The following is a 26,977-nucleotide window of genomic DNA, read 5'->3' as shown; positions in this document are numbered from 1 at the left end:
CGTTCTATGCACGCGCGAATTAAGCTAAACTTGGATGAAGTTCAATCAAAATTCAGTTATTTTGGTTTTAAAATCAAGCATTTAATGTCCTCTATTTTTGCGCTTATGTGTTCCATTTTCTCAATAGGAAGTACGTAGAAGCGTTTCATAAATTTTTGTTGATCAAATAAATGCATTGTTGAATTAGTCTTTTAGATCAGTATTTCTCATATTCTCCATGGTTTCTCGTTGCCTGTTTCCCTTTCACTAAACATTTTTATATCTTACTTTCCCCTATCCTCTCACACCACTCTCATTCCCCTCGCTATCTTATGTCATTCTATCACTCAGCCATTATTTCTTCCAAGGGAGGCTACTCCCTAACATTGATAATTTTTCTAGAGTTACCTCCTTCAATGCTCAAACTTTAATCTATAATCTATAAGGCCTAAACAAACACATTATCGATTTTTGCACTTGCAAAATGAATTTCGGAACAGAAATAGCGCAGTTCAATTTTCATTTGCCTAAACTTTAAGTGACCCATTTTTGGTGGTTCTACGATTTGTTGGCTAGGAGGAGATGTGCTGGGAAGTTAAACACACAGACACACAAGTTGAGTTTTATATATATAGATGTATAATAATTCAAGTATTTAAACTAAAAATTGGTTTACTTACTTATTTAGTATGTATCTATAATGATTGATACCTGGTATTAACTAAAGGAATATTGATGTTATAGGACATGCTAACTATATACTAATTATAAACCAAGAGGTATAATATAGGTTTTAAAACAATACTATTCATAGATACTATCTAATAAGTTAATGTTTAAGTATATGATATGTATGAATATTAAACTATTTCTATGTCATTTCTTTCCTCCCTCTATTGTAGTAAAATTTGGTATATACTCAAAAGTATTCAAAAAATTTTATCCTTTTGTAATAATATTCTTCTTAATAATCTTCTTGATAACCCAAAATTTTAACTTTATACAATATAGCAATATTGTTTAAAATATTCGATTATAGTACCCATGATAAAATTTCCCCTGTATTATCATCATTGGCTTAATTGACCGTTAACATCTTGCTTTAAGATTTCCTTTACCAAATCTCATTATATTGCTTCAAATTAATCTTGATAGTTTTATGACTATACCCACTATGATTTTTGTCAACTCCCTCAGCCTCTTTCCTAACAGACACTGCTCCTTGTTCATTGGCCTTAGATTTTTGATATATCTGATAAACAATACTAAATTGAAACAGACCCCAAAAAAACTGACAAGCTAGATCTCTAACAAGTCTTTTTTCTTGATATCTTATTAGCTTCTAAGCTGAAGTGAAGACATCATGTTCTTTGTCTATCTCCTTACCTTCTTGGAGGTTTTAGGTAAAATTATACTAATGTGTCCATCTGTTTTAATTCAATTCTCTGTATTTATGCAGCTGAGGATTGCTCTGCATTTAAAGTGATGTAATGGTTGCATTGTTCAATGAAATGGAGTTGCTTGAAATGATCGTACTGCATTACCTCTGGATATCCTTGTTGTTTATTTTGATTTTAATCACCTTATTTTGAAACTGTATGGATAATACCATACTAAATTCTGGTGCCTCAGCTTAGGTGCCTAATTCATCTGAATCTAAATTTTTTCTGATATATATATATATATATATACACTAACAAGAGTAGACGTAGCTGAGTGGTAAGGTGCTTGCTACCCAACCACATGGTTCCAGGTTCAGTCTCACTGCATGCTACATTTGGCAAGTGTCTTCTACTACAGCTTTGGGCCAACCAAAGCTTTGTGAATAAGTAACAGGCTTAAAAAAAACCCTACTGGGGTTGATTTGTTCAACAAAAATTCTTGAAGGTGTTGCCCCAGAATGGCCACAGTCCAATGACTGAAACAAGTAAAAGATAAAAGATACATATGACAAGTGGATAGACGAATCAGTAGAGTGTCAAAGAAAATAGATTCTGAGTTCAAAACCCATCCAGATTTCATCTTTCTTGAAGCTGATTCAGATTAGCCTCAGTTAATAAAGGAAGCGCAGAGAGCGAGGGGAAGGGGTGATGTATATCTGAGAAGATGTTGCTACCCCAGCATGAACAGTGTCAAATAACTGAAATCAATATAAAAGAATTAAAAAATATATATCACCTTCATCATCATGATCATCATCATCATCATAACCACCCTCACCACCACCACCATGATTAAAGCAGACCTATATCAAAAGGCATTCCAGGCATGACCAGCCTGTCTTTTGGGTGCTTACCTAAGACTACATTATGTGACAAGTCCCCTCTTTCAAGATGTTGAGGATGTGATTGCAGAAAATTTAGTTGCTATTTCCAACAGGTAAAGGCCAAGTATTCTCCACTGTTAACTTGTGGTTGTTATCAGTGGTAGCAGTTGCTGTTATAATGGTGGATGTAGTGGTGGTGGTGGTGGTGGTGGCGGAAGGAGGAGGATGAGGATGCAGAAGTGGTAATGGTAGATAACTTCAGATCAGCTCTCATTCCGCAGACTCATGATCAAAGTCACCAACCCATCCTTTACCTGATACAAATGCATCTTGGACTACAAATAGTGTTCTAAGTAAAAGTAAAGTAGTTGATATATGGTTTCAGTAGCTGTATATCATAGTGCCAATATTTTTCTCCAGCTATTATTATTATGAAAATAAATTACTTTAATTTCTCTCTTCTTTTTCCATAAAGCCGGTTACCATTTTCCACCCAAAGAATCATCCCAGATGGCATCAAGTACATTAAGTACTGGCTCTCAGGAATCCTTAAAGAATATGCCAAAATCAGCCATCAATTTGAACTTTACCATGGATGGTATTGTTGTTTGTTTAGTAGAACAGAAGTCCACAGAGTTGGTCAGTATCATATCATCCCTATTGATCTCGTGTTTGTAATACCAAACAGCATTTGTTGTTTTGAAATTTATTGTATTTAAAGAAATGAAAACACACACACACAGTTGTTTATGTGTATGTGTATGTATGTATATACCACCATATGTATGTGGTTGACATTAGGAAGGGTATCCAGCTGTAAAATCCATGCCGAAACAGTGTAGGAGCCTGGTGCGGTCCTTTGGCTTGCCAGTTCCTGTCAAACCGTCCAACCCATGCCAGCATGGAAGACAGATGTTAAATGGTGATGATATATCACACTAACTGCTTATGTATTGTGAGACAGCATAATGCCATGGGATTGTCTGAGATAAAATCTCTTCATAGACTTGTGTTAGAAACAACAATGTATATTGGGTTGAGATGAACCTCATTCCTGCAGTAGTTCATAAGAACAACAGGTGTGCTTCACCTTTCTTGAGGCTCATCAATGTTGCACACTCAATTGTTACCTGTTTAAATAAAAGTCATACCTTGATATGAGGATGGACTGAAAAGTTCATGGGCTGACTATGAAGGAGTGATGCTAGAGCTGTGAAATCTTGCATACATTCATTTCAACTCTTCTTATGAAAAACTGTATTGTTTGTTTCCAGGTAAACTGACACCTGACTGACCAAAGAAAACTTCAAAAGTAGTTAGTAACAACTTCTCTTGAAAATCAATAAAATAATCTTATCAAGTGCCTACAGAAAAGGGGTTTAGCCCCTAAGGACATTCATGCGGACATTGTTGCTACATTAGAGAATGATGTCCCAACTTTATCAACAGAGCAAAACTAGACAGCTGAATTTAGGAAGGGAAGAGGGAGTCTCGAACATGACCCAAGGTCTGGACATCCTGCAATTGCCACCACTTTGGAAAACATTGATCACGATCACCGTGTGGTGATGGTTAACAAGCAATTGACTATTAATAAAAGCCAATACTATTAGCACATCCCAAGTGAGTTGAGAATATTCTGCATAATGAACTTACCATGACAAAGGTTTCTGCTCAGTGGGCACTACATCTTCTGACACTTGATCAAAAGCATACCTGGCTGATCACATCACAGGAAACTCTGACATTGTTTCAGGCAGTTCCATCTGGTTTTCTTGAATGTTTCCTAAACCCAGGATGAGTGTTGAGTTTATCATTTTGAGACAGAGGCAAAGTGACAATCCACGCAGTGGAGACAGCCCTCCTCACCTGCTCCAATGAAGACCTAGATTGTTTCATCTGCAGGGAAGAAGATGGCTTCAGTTTTTTATGATGCAGTAGGCATTGTATTTATCTACTATCTTCAAAAGGACCATACCATTAATGGAAAGTACTATGCCAACTTGCTGAGCAGTTATGAAAGTTATCATGACCAAACACCCAAGAAAAGTGATGAAAGGGGTCTTATTTCATCATGCCAATGTTCCAGCACACAAACCTTTGGTTTCAGTGGCTGTTGTGCATAACTGTGGCTTTGAACTGGTTGGTCACCATCCTTATTCTCCTGGTTTGGCCCCCATCTCACTATCCTCTGTTTTCCCAGATAAGAAAACACTTGGCTGGGAACCAGTATTGCAGTGATGATAACATCATATCTGCTTTTGATGATTTTTTTGACCAACAGGACAATGCTTCTTCACCAATGAGATCCGAGCACTGCAATACTGATGGAAGAAGTATGTGCACTGCAAGGGAGACTATGTTGAAAATAAAATTCTTTCAGTCACGTTTCATGAAAATATCTTGCCCAGCCTATGAACTTTTCAACTGGCCTTCATATATTGGAAACAGTGATTATAATATTCACTGATATTATGGAAGCTTGCTGGGTGCATACACTAATTTTTTCTACAGCCCAGTAAACTTCCACAACACCTGTGAATGTTTTATTCACTGTTCCCTATATATCAAGGTATGAATGCCATTTAAGTAGTGAATAATCAAGGGCACAGACTCACCTCAACAAAGGTGAGATACATCAATCCTTCTCATGAGTCATTGCAGTGTTGATGTTTGTGTTTCTCTGATATGTATTACATTTTCAACACAACTCTATGAGAAGGGAACCTGTGTTTATTTCTACATTAGGCCTAAAATAATTAATGAAAGCTTGGTACGTGCTACCAGGCCATTATCAGTCATGAATAACGGCTAAGCTTTTATGCAGATGTGTAGTGATTATATAGATAAATCTTTGACTGAATGATATTTTGTTATTTCTTTTAAAAGTAGTTTGGGGAAGAAATAAGGGTTTGTAACAAAAATACTTCACTGGTGAATGGTTTTCAGTGCAGTTCCCAATTGGTTCTAGGGTTTCCAGAAACAAGGATTGAGTCGGTTCCAGATGGGACGTGTAACTATCAAAAGAAATCAGCTGATTGATGGATCCGCTGAAGGTTCATTACAAGTGAAATGGTTGATGATTGATGACATCAGTCCAGACAGCAAAGCCATTGTTAAAAGGTAACACTTTTTTTTCATTACTACATGTTGTTTTGTTGTTGTTGTTGCTATAATAATAATAATAATAATAATAATAATAATAATTAATTATTGAGTGAGAGAGCAGTGCATGCCATCAAAGTGACACTGGGGTAAAATATACGAAGCCCAGTATACATATGACTACCCGTCTGATAAGGGTACACTAGGCACATGCATCACAACCATATTTGTGCAACATGGTGATCTCATATCAAGATAAACAGTGCATAACCTTGCAGGTGGGGCCCAGTTAGAATTTTCTTCAGGTTGAGTAGCCCATCCCACTCAAAAGGTCCCTGAATAAGGGTTGTTTAAGGATGTTGAACAAAACACCCCTGTTTCCAGAGATGGATGATTCAAACTAAAAAGAATTCATCTCAACACATGGCTATGATGCTCCCCCACTACTTCTGCTCGTGATCAGAGATGCACATATCGTCAGCCACTAAGGGACATGCTCAACTGGTTAAGGTCAAACAACTGACAAGCAAATCTGTGGTATTGAGCAGAATATTTGCTGTAGCCCATCTTTTATACCAAGACAAAACAATGTACATGATAACACTTCCAATCAGTTAAGATCAGAAGCTACGTGAGCCACTGCCTGGGACTACATCAGGGCATTAATCATCATCGTCGTCATCGTTACCGTCATTATTATTATTAAGGCTGCAAGCTGGCAGAATCATTAGCATGCCAGGTGAAATGCTTAATGGTGTTTCACCCGTCTTTACATTCTGAGATCAAATTCCATCAAGGTCGACTTTACCTTTCATCCTTTCAGGGTCAATAACTTAAGTACCAGTAAAACACTGGGGTCGATATAATTGACTTGGCCCCACGACCAAATTTCAGGCCTTGTGCCTTTAGTAGAAATGATTATTATTATTATTTTATTGTCTTTGCTCAACTTCTAATGCTGGAGATGTACTACAATGTCAGCTGTTCACTACCTGTGCACAAAGGTAACACCCCTTATTTTTTTAACACCATCTGGAGTATTTGAGCAGTTTCCAGCAGTGCTGTTTTCTGCAAGTGCTCCACTTTTATTGCAGCCCTTATTTGTTCCCTGTACTTCTCAAGATTTTTACTCGCTGTTCCCAGGGCTCTGACAATTATTGGTACTACAGCCACTGTTTTCAGTGACCACAACTGCTTAACCTCCCAAGCTAACCTGTCATATCTGTTGACTTTTCTCTCTTCTTTATCGCATACCTTGTTGTCAGCTGGGTATCCTATATCTATGATACAGCATCATTTGCTTTCTTTCTCAATTAAGACTAAGTCTGGTTTCCTATTCTCTATCTCATGGTCACACTTGTTAGAATACGACCGTACGCGAGGAGTTTCGGTGACATATTTCTTCTCTTGTTCAACAGCATCTGGCCGCATCCCAACATAACATAACATAATGTTATATAATGTTATATATGCCATATTACATGTTTAATATACAGTGCCAAAGTAAATGTATAAAGGAACACCAAAAACTGTTCTACTTTAGATAGATTTTATTTTTTAGATAGATTTTATTTCACAGTGTACAAAGTGATGTGTTATATTTAGCGTAGTGTTGTGTCATGAATGCATGTTTATAATATTTGTGTCTGTGTGTTCGTGTGTGCGACAAAAGTACAGAAATAAGGTTTATGCAAATACAACAGAGCATGAGAGAAGTCTCAACATTTTGAGTTTAAATGAAGTTACTTTAGAGTTATTTTACCAGTTCATGTAGTACACGATAATGAGTTCTATACAAGATTTGAGTCTCAGAGCTGAGATTAGTTGAGTCACTTGTTGTGCATATTTTTCTCTTGATATAGATATTCTTTCAGATATATATACTGCAACTGTTTTTCCGTGGTGAGATATTCACACTAACAGCATGAGTTGAATCTGTAGTTATCTTGTGTACGAGTTGAAATCTTCGGAGATGCAGACGATGTTGGTGATGGCGTTATGTCTATCACTGGTTTACAATAGCGTCTTCATATTATGTTTTGCTTGGTTGTCGTCTGCCTTTCGAACCGGAACATGGTTGAGTAAGCTCTGTGTGGTTTCTGACCAAGACCTTAAAAGGTCTCAAGCTAAAAAGACGTGAATCATGAGATGATCAGCCTATTTAAAGAGTTAAGATGGCTCAAATGAAAAGTCCTTTCCGAAAGCCGTGATTGGTCAGTTTACACACTGGCTCGAGATAAGTAGAGAGACAGACCGCGCTTAGATGCTAACCAATCAAAATAGTGGACACAACAAAGTTAAACTAGCCAAAGATGTTTGTAATCTCAAACGAGATCATTCTTAATATTTTTCTCAAACAGTGAAGATAGCAATGAAGAAAACAATATTGCTACACACCGAATCATAAAATCTCGTAGGATCTTTGCATTGTCATTTTTGATGATGCCTTCGGGTATACGTTTGTACCACTTTTTTGCTCTGTCAAGTCCATACTTGTTGCAAAGTGTCCAATGGACAATCCTTGCTATATTGTCATGATGTCTCTTATATTCTTCACAAATTCTGCACTTATCATTATTATTATTATTATTATTATTATTATTATTTATAATAATAATAATAACATGAACGCAGTGGATTGGTAGAATCATTCGAGTGTTAGTAAAGTGACTTGCAGTATTTGTTCCTGCTCTTTACTTTCTGGGCTCAAATCCTGCTGAGGTTAACTTTGACTTTCATTCCTCAGTGCTCGATGAATCAATTAAATCTCTCGATCTATAATTGCTGACCTTTTGCCTAAATTAAGAGTCTTTGTTATTGTTTAGAACATGAATATACTTTTCTACTCTAGGCATAAGGCCCAAAATTTTGGGGGAAGGGGACCAGTCAATTAGATCGATTCCAGTATGCAACTGGTATTTAATTTATCGACCCTGAAAGGATGAAGGGCAAAGTCAACCTTGGCAATATTTGAACTTAGAACATAAAGACAGACAAAATACTGCTAAGCTTTTCACCTGGCCTGCTAACCACTCTGCCAGCTCACTGCCTTTTTAGAACATAAATATAGAAGCATTGAAAGATATGCAAATAAACTTTGTATAAATGATGTTCCTTGAATACCGATCCACTCTCAAATGACAGCTCATAATACAAAGGATTAAAAATCCCTTTGGTGGAAAAAAAATGCAGGAATTCCACCAGTGGAATTTGAACCCACATCTACTGTAGCCCAGACACCTGTGTTACCACTGCACTAAAGTCACTCCCTGACTTTGAAGCATCCAAATTAGATGGTTTAACCCTTTAACATTCAAACTAGCCATATCTGGCCTCTCACACCTATCCTATGATGACATTCTAAAAATAAAGCAATCACATCTCAAAGCTGTGGAGATAATTCATGATTGATTCAAAACAATATGAATAAATAGGGATTACATTTGATATGGTAAGCTGAATGCTAAAGGGTTAGTCTTGCGGATGGGAAAGCAAATTTGTTTACATTTAGATTCTAATTATAGAAATATCAACAAATAGCTGGAACTATCACACTTCACTTAACATTTTTGACACCAGCATACCTGAGATCATCCTTTCGGTTTATGATACAAACCTCCAGTTTTAAAGTGACTGAAATTATAACCTTTCATTAAAATTTCTCATGTTAATTTATGCTCCAAACCCCAGCTTTAAAATGGCAAAATTGCTAAATGTTTCATTATTTTAAAATATTTATTGAAACAAAGGCAGTAATGAAATGTTTTGTGTTTAGGAATTTTGCTCACAGACAATATGTCGCTCTTGACTGAGTATAAACAGTTTGATTGCTGCCCCAATTTATCCTTTTGTTACCATATTTCTGTTGATATAAACCATCTTTGTTACAATTAATTTTGGAAATAATGGGAAATTTAACAAAATAACTTTGTTATTGTTAATCCTTTAGCATTCAGATTACTCTGTAAAATGTGATGCTTATTTATTCACAATGGTTTGCATTAATTGTGCATTAGCTTGTGACTTTGAGAATTTGATGATGTGAGTGTTTAATTTTTAGAATGATATTGTAGGGTAGGTGTGACAGGCCAGAGATGTCCAGTTTGAACATAAAACAGGTAAAATATTTTGGCCAGAATGCTAAAGGATTAAAGAGGCACATGAAATGTAAATTGGAATGAAATTTTGATAGAATTTAGAACACATTAAAACAGAAAGTATTCTTCATGCATCCAGGAACAGTCATAGACAGGCTGGTATGAAAAAGGTTAACCCAGTGCTTTACAAAACATTTTCCATATTATTTTTCTTATATCCCAATTGAAGTTTGCTATGAATACAGTGCTGATTGATATTTTTTGCTTATTGTTTATTTTGTTGCTTTTTTGTTGTTTTTTTAATTATTATTTCTTTCATACCAATTCTTCCATTTCTTGTGTTTCCTCTGTTTGTCATACCATCAGAGTACTGAAAATTGTGAAGAATAAAAGTAATTCTGAAATGCAAGACACTCCTGTATTTAAGATTAACTACAAGAACTCTGGAGATGGCTGCCAGAAAGGTAACTGCTTCTTTAAGTTTATTTAGTTTCATTTCTAATTCCACCCCCACCCACCCACCCACTCACAAATACCGTTACAATAAATCATTGGTTAGTTTATTTGTTTTGATTGTTAGTTTTGTGGATAAACAAGCAATCAACATTCTTTTGCCATCTGTATGGCACCTTGGACAAGTGTCTTCTGCATAATTCTGGACTGAGCAAAGCCTTATATGTAGATTTGACAAACGGAAACTGAAACAAGCCTGCCATTTGTGTATTGGGGGCTGCACACACACATGTCTCCTTGTCTGGCAATGTTTAATTTTCATACTCAGCTTTACTATAGAGCAGTGTTTCTCAATCATTTTTCATTTATGGACCCTCTTTCATTTCTATTTTACTCAGTAGGGCCCTCAGAGTTATTTGGTCCTTAAAAAATGCTATTATATTTTAATAATTAAATATTATTAGGAATTGTATTAAAAAATTAAAATATTTTGTGTATATTGTGGATCCACCAAGGGCCATATGGACCTCAGTTGAGAATTACTGATACACACACACACACACACACACACACACATACATATATTAGAAGGTTTGAAGGTGATGTACAGGTATTATATATTAGAAAAAATAAGGTACTCAGAAAATTGGTCCTTCGTCCAGTACAAATCATTACAGAAATAGTGATATTTCACCAGTCACAGCTATGTATGTATGTATGTATATATGTATATATAGTTTTCAAGGGGAATGAATATAAGGAACAATTCTTTACAAAAATGAAGATATTAGGATGGGCAATAATGTACAAGGGAAAGTGTCTTGTGAAGGAGCTCAATGAAACAGATATGCATACAAGTTCTTGTACATTGTGAGGACATTATTATACAGACTAAGCTAATAGTTCTTGATGGGTTTATAGGGAAGTTGCTGTGATTTTCATATCTTCAGCCATTCAGTTTGGGGGAGAACTTTGTTATGAAATTCCATATATTTTCTGAAGAAGGTGTCATTCCATGGGCATTTATAGAAGGGAAAGATCTTGAATCTTCCTTGTCCACATGTTTCTAAGTGTTTACTCAGTGGAATCTTTCGCACTTCCTCCTGTTGGACATGTTGTCAGTGAATTCTTGCTCATTGGCATAAAGAATTTCCAGTTTCACCTATATAATTCTCCTTGCATGTGGGACAGATTATGCAGTATAATACGTTCTGCGTCTTGCAATTCATGTCTGCATTTACTTTAAATGTGTGACCACTCTTAAATTTTATTTGTTTGTTTCCCTCTATATATTTGGAGATGGGGTTACTGCAGATCCCATGGCTACCATCTCCACACTCTTTTACAAAGAATTTGGTTTTAGTCTCTGATGAGAATTTCGCTCTTGTTAGTTGTTTCTTCTGGTTTTTGTCTTGGTGTTTACTGTTTCCCATTTTGGGGCTTTGTAGGACTATTGTTAAGTTTGAATGTAACACACACACAAAAACACACACACTCTCTCTCACTTTCTCTCCATTCCTCACCCTCTTTTACTATCCTATTTATCTCCCCACCCCTACACACTCAATAACACTATAAAAAGAGATGAATCCCTTCAAAAAATTGAAATCTGAAGAATCTACTAGAGTAGATGCAAGCTCTAATTTATATGATTTATAAAAACGTGACATATTAATAAAAATCTTTAAATGTACAACCATCCAGATTTCTGAGTACCTTATCTTTTCTAATATACATACACATATACACACATACATGCATACAGACAGATAGACATTATAAGCTGCCAAACAGTTTCTGTACTGAGTTCACAGATACAAGGCCTTAGCCAACCCAAGGTGCCATGTAGTGGGACAGAACTCAAATCTACATGGCTGGAAAGTGAGCTTCTTAACTACACAGCCATGCCTGCCTCTATTGTTTCTCTTTCTTTTTCATTTTTATCTTTCTCTGAAGGTGTGTGGTGTAATAGTTTGGATTGAAGACCTAATGATGTTTAAGTTGTGAGTTTGATTCTCAGACCTTGCATTGTGTCCTTGAGCAAGACACTTTATTTCACCTTGCTCCAGTCCACTCAGCTGTCAAAAATGAGTTGTTCCTGTATTTCAAAGGGCCAGTATTGCCACATTCTGTGTTATGCTGCACGTTAATTTCATGAACAGGCTGAAATGGTTGTCATCATAACTGACAGGGTTCCTGCTATGCCCTCATTTACCATATATTATGAATAGAAAAGGAAGGCTGGCAGAAGGACCAGGTCCAGTGCGGAATGGATGCCAAGACAACTGAATTTAACAGGCAATTTAGCCAGTTGCCAGCTGGCACTGTCAAAACTAATATTGCAGGTCAGTTCAGCACAGTGCTGGATGGTGTCTTATCAATATCACTGAGGTAGTCCATGAGAGGGTAACATGGTGCACTGTATAGCAACAAAAGGAGCTTAGGCAGGGCAAAGTAATTCCTCAAGAAGAAGAGCACCAGGTACGTATCAATGAGGCACAATCTCTGTCATCCAGGACAAATCCATAAGCTTGATATCCACGTCCTCTGTTATTCGTTTTCAAGAGAACTGAAGAGCCAAGAATACAGATAGCATCCCTTGAGGGTATAGACCCAAAATAAGTGAAATGCTTCTAAATAGATAATATATTCCATATAGTAAAATGTAAATAAAACTGCTACAATTGATTGTAATATAAACATTTTAAAACCACAATTCAAATGTAATAACAATACCGCCTGACTGGGCACATAAAACCACCCACTACACTCTCAGAGTGGTTGGCATTAGGAAAGGCATCCAGCTGTAGAAATTCTGCCAGCACAAGATTGGAGCTTGGTGCAGCCATCTGGTTCCCCAGCCCTCAGTCAAATCGTCCAACCCATGCTAGCATGGAAAGCAGATGTTAAACGATGATGATGATGATGATGTGATAAGATCAGAATTCAATTCAATTTGAAAAGTAATGCTATCACATTCAGGTGAATACCAACTCAGGAAGCTTGTTTTAATTAGTTTACTTTGAAAACGTCATAAGTGATGGACCCTTCATGAAATTGCAGTGACTAGGATGCATGATTGCATACAGAACAATGTGCAGTTGCTGCAGTAGAAACATATGTTGGTCATTATTGTGTATACTGCTTTGGATGCAAATAAATCTCCACTCTCCTCATAGTTTTCAATTTTATATATATATATGTATATATATGTGTGTGTGTGTGTACTCAAATACCAGAGGTAGAGTAATATGCTTTATTTAAAAGAAGCAGAAATATAACGAAAGCTGTTACTCAGAGTTTCACGTTCCCATTCGTCGGACAGTTTTGTTAAAAAAAAACATAACACCCTGCCAACAACTCTACCTATGAATATATAAACTGTATAAACTGTGGGTATGGGGATATGACTGCCTTCTATGTATATTTCCTACTTAGTACTGGGGATGTTTCATTTATGAGGACATACTCCTGTATTTGTTTGAGTGTTGGGTCTTTCAGGTGCTTGGATAAAATATGGATGTTGAGTTGACCCAGTTTGCCTCCATGCTGGTAGAGTATGGAGGAATGGTTTTGTCGTCATATTGTCTCAAATGTTCATTTAGTCTCTCCACAATATACAGGACCTTGTGAGCAAATTATGAATTTGGTAGACAAAAATTGTGTGGAGGCCCTTGGTAAATCAGACAGGAATTTCTGCTTTACTAATGATGTAGCAGTAAAGTCTAGTAAAGTGGTTAAGTTTGCTGTTAATACAGTTATCAGAGATTATAAATTACAATATTCTGAACATTGTGATGCATGCGAAAACTTTTAATCAGTTCTTTATTCAATCCTGACTACCTTTATATATATATATATAAATAAATAAATTTACACACACATATATTTATTTTATTTATATTTACAGTGGACCTGTCACTGCGGAAACTACGTTTCCACATTTGTCCGACGTATTTGAACTCTCTTATACGCTTTCTCAGTGGTTCCATTGAAACAAGTTATACATCAACTGTGGATGGCATGAACACTTCAAGCTTAGCAACTGCACAAGACTCAAAACCTTCTTTCTTGTTACCCACGGATGCATCTAACCTTACTGTGAGCTGCAAAATTGCAGATCCAGAAATTGTATTCTTTTCAAATCCAGAAAAACGGACTTGTCCTATTCTTGTTTTAAAGGTAAGTTCTACCTGTAATTGTTGTGACTAAGAGATATAGGATGAGTGGCCATACTAGGCTTAGTGGCAGACAAGGCGTAAAGAAATGCTACACACAGTGAGAGAAAAAGAGGCATAGAGACTGACAGGGAAGAAGAAAGAGGTAAATGGTAGAGTAATTATGGGAGGACTTGAAATCTTGCAGAAATAGGTTTCTGATGGAGTAGATAGCAATTATATTGTTAAAATTCATAAAAGTAATAGCAATGTTTATTACAAATATATAAACAAGAAATTTGTTTTATTCTTTTATTTGTTTCAGTCATTTGACTGCAGCCATGCTGGAGCACTGCCTTGAACGGTTTTAGTTGAACAAATCGATCCCAGGGCTTATTTTTAAAGTCTAGTACTTATTCTATCGATCTCTTTTCCTGAAATGCTAAGTTATGGGGACATAAACACACCAACACCAGTTGTCAAGTGTGATGGTTGGACAAACACAGACACAAAGATACATATCAAGTGATGAAAGTCGTGGAGAGGGTCATAACTAATTAGGGAGAATGTTAGTTTAGAATAGATGCAGTTTGAGTTTGTGCCAGGGAGAAGCGTCACTTGTGCTATATTTCTGGTAAGACAGCTTCAGGAGAAATTCCTAGCCAAAGATAAACCTCTGTACATGGCTTTCGTTGACATGGAGAAAGCCTTTGACAGGGTTCCGCAATCCCTTATTTGATGTTCAATGTGGAAACTAGGGATAGATGAGTGGTTTTGAGAGCTGCACAAACCGTGTACAGGGATGCTGTCAGTAAGGTGAGGGTTGGCAATGAGTACAGTGAAGAATTCAGGGTACAAGTAGGGGTTCAACAAGGGTCAGTCCTCAGCCCCTCTTGTTCATCATAGTCCTCCAGACGATAACAGAGGAATTCAAGACAGGCTGCCCCTAGGAGCTCCTCTATGCTGATGACCTTGCTCTTATGACTGAATCACTACCAGAACTTGAGAAGAAGTTCCAGATATGGAAACAAGGTCTAGAATCAAAGGGCCTTAGAGTTAACCTAGTAAAAACCAAAGTCTTAGTAAGTAGGAAGGCAGACAAATCACAAATCCCTTCAGGTAGATGGCCCAGCTGGACCTGTAGAAAATGCATCAGTAGAAACTTCATAAGATGTACCCAGTGTAAGCTATGGATACATAAGAGGTGCAGCAATATCAGAGGAAGGTCAACAGGGAAGATAGTTTTTGTGTGTGGAAGGTGCACAGGTACGATAAACACCAAAAATGTACAAAAAATAAATTCCATCACATGTCAGCAGGGAAAACTAGAAGTAGTTGATAGCTTCCGTTACCTAGGTGACCAAGTCAGTAGCAGGTGTAGATGCTGTGAGAGCTGCTAGAATAAGAATCTCTTCTGGGTTTTTGTTTTTGTTTTAAAACTACAAAGGTTACATGCTTGTGGAAGGAAGTATATTAATTTAACCCCTTCCACAAGCATGTAACCTTCCTTTTTTAAAAAAACCCAAAAAACTCTGAAAATACTTATAATAATCCCATACATATCATGGAAACTTCCCTATAAGTATTTTCAGATTTTTGTGGGTTTTTTTTTAAAAAAGGAAGGTTACATGCTTGTGGAGGGGGAGATTCCTTCCTCTCTTTCATCCTTCCCTCCACTTATCCTGCACTATCTCCGACACCTCTGTCTCTTTTCTTGACATTTTGGTCAGCATTCATCACTCCACTCTTACCACCTCCATTGACTACAAACACACAGACTCACACTCATATCTCAACTTCTCTTCCTCCCACCCCAAACACACCAAGCTTTCCATCCCTTATTCTCAATTCCTCCATCTACGCAGGCTCTGTAGTGACGACCATGACTTTGAGACTCAGTCTCAACTCATGGCTTGCCAATTCATCCTACGTGGATACCCCCTCACCACTATCCACACTGCCCTTGCCAGAGCACGTTCCGTAGGCCGTGCATCTGCTCTCTCCCCCAAAATCGCCCTGTAGTCTCCCACCTCCCTTTTCCCCCCACTTACCACCCCACCACCCTACCTCTCCAGCGCACCATTCTACAAGCTTTCCAGCATCTCCAGTCCGACCCGTCCACTTCACACCTCTTCCCTAACCGACCCCTCCTCTCCTTCAAATGAGCCCATAATCTACGAGACCTCTTGCTCCACAGCTTCTTCCCTGACCCTACCTCCCAACCTGGCTTGTTCCCCTGCTCCCACCCACACTGCCGCACTTGCTTTTACCTCTCCAACACCACTCTCCTCACCGGCACCCATCATCGACCCTATCGCATCATCAACTCCTTCACCTGCACCTCCAGCAATATCATCTATTGCATCTCCTGCTCTCTCTGCCATTCCCTGTACATCGGTCAAACGGGACGCCACTTGGCTGACCGGTTCGTGGAACACCTCTGAGACATCTGCCTCGGCTATGACACCCCAGTCTCACGCCATTTCCACTCCACCGGTCACTCCTTGCAACACCTGTCTGTGTTCGGATTGTCCTTGCACAGAGGCCATCCGGACTCCCGCTTGCGCCGTGAACAGGGATTAATCTTCTCACTTTGCTCTTTTACATCATTTGGGCTCAACTCTCCTCCCCTTTTCATCTATCCTCCTCCCCAACTCCTACTTCTCTTCACTCCTACATCTTTTCACCCCTACTCTCTTTCCCTCTTTTCCCTCTACTCTCTTTCCCTCTTCTCCCCTACTCTCTTTCTCTCTGCTCCCTCACTCTCCTTCTCTTCACTGCTACTTCTCTTCACCCCTACTATCTTTCTCTCTTGTCTCTTACTCTCCTCTCCTCTCTCTTCTCTCCTCCTCTCTCTCCTCACATACCCACCTTCCCCTCCCTGATAAACCCACCCACCCACTTTTACTTCACCTTCCCTATCCTTCCCCCACCCTATCCCCCACCCTCCCCCGCATACCTCCCCTCCCCCACATACCTCACCTCTAACCCCACCCTCTGCCTACCCACAACCCCTACTCTACCCAACCCCCAGTCGAACCCACACCCCACCTGTGCTTTTCCCACTCTCGCCTCCCCACCTCCCCACACCACACTACACTACACCATACAACATTACACATCACATTACAACACACCACCCACACACCCATCCCCACATCTTCACACCCAGACATACATACACACACACGTCCAGACCACCAGCACATACATACTCTCTTTACACACAAGCACCTTTGTGTTGGGGGCTCCTTCAAGTTGGCGGTCATCTTGACCTTGTTATCTCCCCTACTTTCCGTCTGACCATTCTGTCCGAGTCAGACGCCATGATAGATCATTAGCTACTACACACATTTTTTTCTCTCCTTGTTTGTTTCTGTGTACCTTTCTGTGGAAGAGCGTAGGCTCGAAACGTAAAAGACTTTTTCTATTCCTGAGCGCTATACTAATACATCTCTTTGTTTGTACACCACTTGCCTTTGTCTTTTGTTTATTTTTGTAAACTTTCCCTTTATATATGTATATATACAAAGCTTCTTACCACACAGCCATGTTTTATTTAATAAAATTTTTTTTTTTACTGAATATTTTAAGGATACTGTCAATCTATTGTCTTACTGAGAAAAACCCCTAAAAATCATTGAACACTCATTTTTGTCTTCAATAAATTAGTTGTGTCTAAGTAAAGAAAGAAGAAGCTAATTCTTTATTACTTGTTCTTTGATGTTGTTTATTCCAGGCTGGTATGAGGATTGATTATTTCTATTTTAACTTACGTGAAGAAATTCAAGTGGATATACAGAAAATGCAGTTAATATCTTGCTATTATGGTCAATTTGATGATAGTTCTAACAAGGTAAGAATTATAGTCAATGTTCTTTTAACCAACCATTTTTACTGGGGGTTTTTTTTTCTGTTTCAATAAATGTTATGCACCACTTATAACAGCATCCAATACTATGTAAAATATAATATTGGTTGTCATAATAACAACTTATATAAGAAAAAAGACTACTAAGTCTAAAAAAACCAAGGGTGGTACTAATGTTTCCAAATTGCAAACTTTAGCTTATATTCTTTGTGTCTATGTGCTGTGCTTTTATATATATATATATAAATTGTTAAATGTTTAGCATGTAAATATCAGAGAAACCATTGAGGTCCTATCATTGTTTTTGTCAACATTATTTTTTTAGACATCCACTATTGCTTTCTTTCAAGAGTTGAACAGGTTTTGTTGAGCCAGATTTTCTCTGGCCAGATGCTCTTCTTATGGCTAACCTTCACCTGTTTTCAAGTAGAGTAATATTTTCCTATAGTGAAGAATGTTTTGCATGGAAGACTAGAAATAAAGGACACTGCTTGTATGAAGGTCACACTTGTTTACAACCATCTTGTGATGTCAAGGCAAGGAGACAGTAACACACACATGTGCACAGTAACACATACACACACATACATGCACATGGTAACACACACTATAGGCTTCTTTCAGTTTCTACTCACATAGGCTTTGGCCTGTAGCTATAGTAGAAGACACTTGCTGAAAATGCCATGCAGTGGGACTGAACCCAGAACCATGTGGTTGGGAAGCAAGCTTCTTACCACACAGTCATGCCTGCACCTATTTACCAAAATTACATATAAATATCTTGAAATACTAAAGAATAAATTTATTCAATAAAATCACCATTGGCTCCAACCATGGCCTCCAGACAACTTCAAAATCTCCTGCAACTCTTCCTGATGGTCTCTTTCTTTAAGTCGGTGAATGCTGCCATAATCCTTGCCTTCGGTTCATCTTTGGTGTTACAAGGAGTTTTGCACCCCACACATAATAATCAAGGAAGTTGAAGTCTGGAGAGTTAGGTGGCCAGATGGTAGGGGTGATGTGGATGCAGAAATTGGCTGACAGCAACGATTGGGTTCTCTTGCTTGTGTGGCATGGGGCAGAGTCCTGTTGCCAGACAGAGGGTCTTCCAGCAGCCACCCTCCAGACACTTGATGTAGTCGTCCAGGTTGAGTCTGACGCCGTGTAGGAAGATGAATAGAGGCATAATGTTGCTATCACTAATGAATACTCCAAACACCATGAAGTTGACTGGACATTTGATTTTTATCACTCTTGGTACATGTCCTCAGATTGATGCCCAAACACTCAGAAATCTTCCTATTGGAGCCTCCGGTGTGAATGCCAATCAGTACAGCATATTGTTTCTAAATTTCTGACAGAGTGAATTGCATCATGGTGATGTTTTTCTCAACTGACCCTACTATATTGTGTAGTTGACAAAATCAAGAACTCCAGGTATTCTTATGGCAGGGTCCAAGGTTATGGTTCATCAAAATTCTATATTTAACTGACCAATAAACCAATTCATTAAACCTATTAGTAACATACATGTAATGAATCCTGGAAACAGCTATAAACCAAATTTGCTCCAGTTAAGGAAAAATATGTAATGACCATTATTGTAACTTGTTAAATATATATATATATATATATATGTATATATCTCACCGTATATATATCATCATCATGTAACATCCGCTTTCCATGCTAGCATGGGTTAGACGATTTGACTGAGGTCTGGCGAACCAGATGGCTGCACCAGGCTCCAATCTGATCTGGCAGAGTTTCTACAGTTGAATGCCCTTCCTAACACCAACCACTGTGAGAGTGTAGTGGGTGCTTTTACGTGCTACCAGCATGAGGGCCAGCCAGGAGGTACTGGCAATATATATATATATATATATATATAATATATATATATATATATATATATATATATATAATTCAATAGGAAATCTATGGAGATAAACATAAACGTGGAAATATCTAACAAACAAAATCAAAAACTGGACCAGATTTTACTGGTTTCTTTTCCAGATAATTTACCCAAGTGACATAACATTTGGCAGAGTGAATGATTACCAGGAGAAACTGACAGAAGTAAATGTCCAAATTGATAAGATTTATTTACACTTATCTGCTTCAGTGATTAATTTAGTGCAAAGTGTATTGGAAAGTTACCCGTCCTGGAGAACCAAAACTGTGAGTAGTTCCAGCCTTTATTTCTGCTGTTATCTTATTACTAATAATTCTTCCTTCTGATTAGATTTTAGTTATTGGAGTGGTTTCTGAGTAAAATAATAGTCATTATTGTTTATTATAATATTATTTCTTATTTTTCCTATTTTAGAAGAAAGAAAACTTCACCCCACCCGTAACTCATCAGCCGTTAACTAATCTCTGGGATGTACAGAAAGTTTCTTCAGAAAAATGGCTGGAATTCACTGCTATTAGAGGTTTGCAAAACATTATCTACGTTTGAAATTGTTTTGTTTTAGATATATAGACAGAGACTGACAAATACATATCTCACCATCAAGATCGTCATTGTTGTCCTCATTTTAACATCTACTTTACCATGGGTCAGACAATATTTTGTTGCAGCAGAAGATTCTGTGGCCAGCCCTTGCCTGTTTTTATTATATATATATACCCAGGCCTATTCCCCATTTTTTAGGAAGGGGTAACCACAACAAGACACACACCAGGCATTCCATTAATTTCCCAGCTCAAAGAAGCAAGCTCCATTCTATGCTCAGGTCAAGGCATAGAACTCAACCCCCAATATCAGCCGCGGGGCCCAACAGCATATGCTGGTTTACCCCCGCCACATCATGCTGGTTCCATACCCTTTCGTGCAACACCAAATTCACTCATCCATCCACAAACACTCTCCAATCTTTCCTATCAGTTATAAACTCTCTTGTCTCTCTCCCTCCTACTCCTCTAACCACCAAAGTTTTCCTCACACACCATCCATCCATCCACATAAACTGAGGTCTGCCTCTGCTTCTGCTGACTTCTTCCTTCATCACCCTCCTTACCATCCACTCCTTATCAATTCTCTTCATGTGGCCAAACCACCTCAACATTCATCTATCCATTTTGGTTGTTAGATTTTCTCTCATTCCTGCTCACCTTTGCACCTCCTCATTCCTCATCCTGTCCATCCGTGTCTCACCAACCATAGCCCTCAAACATCTCATCTCAAACACATCTAGTCACCTCCTTTCCACTTCTCTCAGCCACCAAGTCTCTGCACCATTGTCGGCGCACACCTCTTTTTGCTTTCATACTCAAACCATTTATCTCTCCTCATTATATATATTGGGGAGATGTGCTTACATAGCAAAAACAATTGCAGCATGGAAGGTGTTTATAAGCCATTGAAAAACACACGAAAACTGCAGCATGCAATTTTGTCAGTAAACAGGTTGCAGTCTCAAAGTGACGAAAATATTTTGTCAAATTAAATTTAAATGTTGGAGTGAATCTAATGGTTTTTGTGTGTTTTTCAATGGCTTATAAACACCTTCTATACTGCAATTGTGTGTATATATATATATATATATATATATATTGTCTATCTATCTATCTATATATATATATATATATATATATCTATATATATATATATATATATTTTATATCTATCTATCTATCTATCTATCTATCTATCTATCTATCTATCTATCTATCTATAGCACTATCCGAATCGTGGCCGATGCCAGCACCACCTCGACTGACTTCCGTGTCGGTGGCACATAAAATGCACCATCTGAATCATGGCCGATGCCAGCCTCGCCTGGCACCAGTGCAGGTGGCACATAAAAAGCACCCACTACACTCACGGAGTGGTTGGCATTAGGAAGGGCATCCAGCTGTAGAAACATTGCCAGATAAGACCGGAGCCTGGTGCAGCCTTCTGGCTTCCCAGATCCCCGGTCGAACCGTACAACCCATGCAGGTTTCCCTTCGCAGGTTGATCCAAGGTGACAGTAAAAGTTCTTACAGTATTACAATTTTCCTGTTCCAAGGTGGTAGGCCCCTCATATGGGATGTCACACGCTGCGATACCTTCTCCAGCAGCAACCAGGTGCGTTCAGCCACCAGCTAGGCTCCACTGCTTGTCAGGTTTATGGTCAAGCCTATGGCAGTGGAGACCTATGACATTCTTGGCTCCCAGAACATAACCCTGCTCCCCGTCATTGGGGTGGAGATGGCTGTCTGCTAGTGTGAGCCCCATGAGTCAAGGTGGCAGTTCCAATGCATCACCTTCACCATCCTCCAGCCTTTTCCATTTTGATTGCTGAAACTGTGAAGTTGTCTGAATTACAGAAGAATACAGAAGTATTTTAGGTATTAAAACATTAATTGAACATTCTGTCATCATAATTTTAGAAGCCATGCAACCAAGCTCAGCAGATAGATATAATCCATCCACACATACCCATACATGCACGCATGACCGCACACATGCACACACACACACATTCTCTATATTTGTGACTCACACACCCAAGCACCACATTCAATCAATTCTCTTACAAGATAATGAGTTTTTTCATTCTTGTATTTCATAACAGGTATAAGCATGGTTGTATGATTTACAAGCTTCATCCTCTGCTTTGTGATCTCAGGTTCAGTTTCACTGCATGACCACCCTGAAAAAACTGTAGCCTTGGGCCAACCAAAGCCTTATGAATGGATTTGTGAGATGGAAACTGAAAGAAGCTTGTCATATGTGTGTGTGCCTTTGTTTTGACATCATGTAATGGTTGTAAATGATCATCCTTGTCATACAAGTAGTGTCTTTGATTTCCAGTCTTCTGTGAAAAATCTGTAGGGAAAGATTACCTTGCTTGCTGACAAGTGAATGTAGAGTATAGAATGCATTTATTTCATATTTTCAGGGGAAAATAATCAATATTTAATTAAATGCTTACTGAATGATATATATATATATAATATATATATATATATATATATATATATATATACCGGAGTAAACACACAAATGTGAAACAAGGTGGAAAAAAGAGTACTCAAATACCAGTGGTAGAGTAATATGCTTTATTTAAAGCAGCAGAAAATTCAACAAAACCTGTTACTCTGAGTTTCCCGTTGCCGTTCATCAGACAGTTTTTGCGGCAACGGGAAACTCAGAGTAACAGGTTTTGTTGAATTTTCTGCTGCTTTAAATAAAGTATATATATATATAAAACTCAACTTTTGTGTCTGTGTGTTTAACTTCCCGGTACATCTCCTCCTAGCCAACAAATCGTAGAACCACCAAAAACGGGTCACTTAAAGTTTAGGCGAATGAAAATTGAACTGCGCTATTTCTGTTCCAAAATTCATCTCGCAAGTGCAAAAATCGATAATGTGTTTGTTTAGGCCTTATCCCATGCATTGAATAGTGAACTTTACTCAGTCAGCTGTTTGACGTGAACTGTGTTCACCACGCGTGCAAGCATGCATAAATTGCATGAAAAATAAAAAATCAAGATATAAAAACGAATCGCCGTAAACATTGTAGAAATTCGGCAAAGAAATTAATTTTCAGGATCTAGCCTGGAGGGTTTTTTCGTATTTTTAATGCTTTGAATTAAATGTGACCATTTTGCGTTGAGTCTGCAGTTTGAATCACTTTAACCAAATTTTAGCAGGCCAGATTTTTGATCATCATGATACATCGCCAGTGACTCCCTGAAACTCTCCCCTGCAATCCCCGTTGAGAAATACTGATTTAAAAGACTAATTCAACAATGCATTTATTTGATCAACAAAAATTTATGAAACGCTTCTACGTACTTCCTATTGAGGAAATGGAACACATTAGCGCAAAAATAGAGGGCATTAAATGCTTGATTTTAAAACCAAAATAACTGAATTTTGATTGAACTTCATCCAAGTTTAGCTTCATTCGTATGTGCATAGAACGCACGAGCCGGGCAATACTGCTAGTATTTATATATATATATATATATATATATATATATATAATATATATATAATTTGTGTGTATATATATATATATATATCATCATCATCATCGTTTAACATCCGCTTTCCATGCTAGCATGGGTTGGATGGTTTGAACGGGGTCTGGGAAGCCAGGAGGCTGCACCAGGCCCCAGTCTGATCTGGCAGTGTTTCTACAGCTGGATGTCCTTCCGAACGCCAACCACTCCGTGAGTGTAGTGGGTGCTGTTTACATGCCACCGGCACAGGTATCACAACTGCAATTTCCATATATATATATATATATATATATATGTATGTATGCATGCATGCATGTCAGTCAGTCAGTCAGTCAATTTAAGGCATATACTGAAAGAGGTACTAATAGTTTCCTGTTTTTATATGACACTTCAGATAGGCATATCTATAAAATGTGCCATGTGTCTCCAAGCAATCTGAAAGCACAAAACTATTTCTAACTCTTTCGCTATGTGTATTAAATTGATATTTATCTCTCACTGGATGGAATATTTTTTTCTGTTGATTCTGCCTATATTGGATCTATACACTATATACATATATTTTTTTCATTCTGTATTTTTAGGGGATACAGGCTGCAGTGAAAAGAAAATTGTTTCAAATGGTTTTACGGAAAAATTCAATATTGCCATTAATGAACTTGATCTTGTATTTGAAGTTGAAAACCAGGATAATGAAATCCCTATTTTGTACCTGAAATCTTCATTAGATGCTAAGATGAAAAACCTTTCAAGCCAGGTACAGATTTTAAAGTAATTCTATACATGCAAAATGAAATAATATTTCAAAAGTGCAGAATCTGTTATTATTGCTATTTAATACTATTGTTATTATTAAGGTGATGAGCTGGCAGAGTCAGCTCGGCACCTTAATTGATCACTAGGATCATTGTAATTGACTTCTCCCCTTCCCCTCAAAAACTGGTGGCCTTGTGCCAAATTTGAAAACATTATTATTGTTATTATTGTTATTACTGTTATTATTATTATTTTTATTATTATTATTATTATATGAAAAACTCTCAGCTTATTTTGCTGGGTATGATGGAAAGTGTCAGCTGTGCACAGCCAGCAGACTAAGGTGACACTTGTTTACTGGTCATGTTTCAAGAACCCTGCGAAGAATTCGCTGATTTTTATAGGTGTTCTATCTTCACACTCACACCAATCTTTTTTAGCCATGTTGGTAGCCAAGTGCTGATACTTCCAAGTGCACCAATTACTATTTGGTATCATGTCTACTCTCTTTATTGACCACAACCTTTGTATTTCCCACTTCAAATCGTCATAGTTGTTTACTTTTCCTTCTTTCACATTGACCCTTTTGTCACCGGGCCATGCTATGCCGATAATCATACATGTTCTTTCTTTTTTATTCACAACAATGTCAGGTTTCTGATGTCTGGTTGGGTGATCGCACTGGATCATTACGTCCCACAAGATTTTGCAATTCTTTAATCCAGTATTTGCCATGAATGGGCTTTTCTTGCCATTGTTTTATCATGATCCATTGCTGTTCCAGTTTTAGTTTGGATTTCAGTTTGTTTTACAGCTTTTGTTGTTTCTTCTTTTTCTTCATAGTTGTTAGGTTCTTTGACTTTTTTTTTGTATTTGTCAGCTTCCTTAAATACTGAAAACAGTTTTTTGTTTTGTTCATATTTTGTGGCTATTTGTATTAGTTTTCCTTGCATTTGAAGTAGGTATTTTTGTAGTCCTATGGTGGTTATTTTGCAATAGTTTTCTAGCTGTATAAGGCCTCTACCACCTTCTATATGTTGTATATGTAACCTTTCTAAGTCAGATTTTGGGTGGTGCATCCTAGATCCTGTCATTATTTTTCTTGTTTTCTTGTCTATTTTAATTAGTTCATTTAGTGTCCAGTTAAGAATATTGTAGTTGTAATGTATATCTGGGATGGCTAGTGTTGAAACCTATTATCTTGTTTTTCGCATTGAGATCTGTTTTTAGTATTAATCTAACTCGTCTATAGTATTCTTTTCTTATCTTCTTTCTCATTTGTGTGTGATGTATTGTATCTAGTTCATTGATTCCTAAGTATTTGTATGTGTGGCTTTGGTCTAATTCTCTTATTTCATTTGCTTTGTATAGTGTGATGTTGCTACTCTTAACTAGTTTTTGTTATGTATTTGTCTGAATATTTTTTATCATACCTCATGTACCTACTATGATGGTAATTGTTTCTGTTTTTAGATTCCACATTTGAGTTACCTCTATTTCCAGATCTTTGTATCTTGAAAGTTTCTCTGTTTCTTTTAGAGAAACATTGTCATCTGTTAGTATTGATACATCAATTAGAAAGTATTTTTTTCTTCATGATCTCTGACAACTATATCTGGCCTATTGGCCTTAATTTCTCTATCTGTGTGTATTGGCATATCCCAGAGTATGGTTGCTTTCTCGTTTTCTGTGACCTTTTCTGGTGTGTGCCTATACCATCTTTTTTCTGTTGTTATTCCATAATGTTAGCATAGCTTCCAGTGTATGTAGGTTCCAATTCTGTCATGTCTGTGAATGTATTCCTTCTTAGCCAGGACTGGGCAGCCAGAGATAATATGATTTATTGTTTCTTGTCCATCTCTACATATTCTGCAGTTATTTGTTATGTTTCTTTTCATTATATGTTTTTGGTAATTTCTGGTGGGGAGGGTTTGGTCTTGTGCTGCAATTAAAAATCCCTCTGTCTCTGCTTTGAGTCTTGAGCTTCTCGACCATTGCTGGGATTTTTCTCTGTCAATTTTTTGCATTTAGTTTAGCCCAGTATTTGCCATGAAGAGGCTTTTCTTGCTATCGTTTTATCATGGTCTGTTGCTGTTCAAATTTCAGTTTGGATTTCATTTGTTTTATACCTTTTGTTGTATTTCTTCTTCATATTTGTTAGGTGGTATGACTTCTTTTTTGTCAGCTTCCTTAAATACTGAAAACAGTTTTTTTGTTTTGTTCGTGTGTTTTGGCTATTTGTATTAATTTTCCTTGCATTTGAAGTAGGTATTTTTGTAGTCCTAGTGTTGTTATTTTATAATAGTTTTCAAGCTGTTTAAGGCCCA

At 37.5% G+C, this 26,977-nt stretch overlaps 1 protein-coding gene across 1 annotated transcript in view; it reads left to right on the top strand.

The window, feature by feature from the left end:
- LOC115223083 (vacuolar protein sorting-associated protein 13A) overlaps positions 1 to 26,977 on the top strand; it is a 311,737-nt gene that overhangs the window by 226,317 nt on the left and 58,443 nt on the right. Inside the window, exons 40-47 of the mRNA XM_036512095.1 lie at positions 2,721 to 2,884; positions 5,217 to 5,368; positions 9,814 to 9,911; positions 13,811 to 14,082; positions 17,797 to 17,913; positions 19,948 to 20,112; positions 20,261 to 20,366; positions 24,479 to 24,651. Coding sequence (XP_036367988.1) covers positions 2,721 to 2,884; positions 5,217 to 5,368; positions 9,814 to 9,911; positions 13,811 to 14,082; positions 17,797 to 17,913; positions 19,948 to 20,112; positions 20,261 to 20,366; positions 24,479 to 24,651 — 1,247 coding nt within the window. The remainder of the gene's footprint in view (positions 1 to 2,720; positions 2,885 to 5,216; positions 5,369 to 9,813; positions 9,912 to 13,810; positions 14,083 to 17,796; positions 17,914 to 19,947; positions 20,113 to 20,260; positions 20,367 to 24,478; positions 24,652 to 26,977) is intronic.

This window comes from Octopus sinensis, linkage group LG22, assembly GCF_006345805.1.
Source record: "Octopus sinensis linkage group LG22, ASM634580v1, whole genome shotgun sequence".
NCBI classification, from domain to species: domain Eukaryota; kingdom Metazoa; phylum Mollusca; class Cephalopoda; order Octopoda; family Octopodidae; genus Octopus; species Octopus sinensis.
The sequence above is the reverse complement of the archived record's forward strand: the minus strand, read 5'-3'. Positions and strand labels throughout refer to the sequence as shown.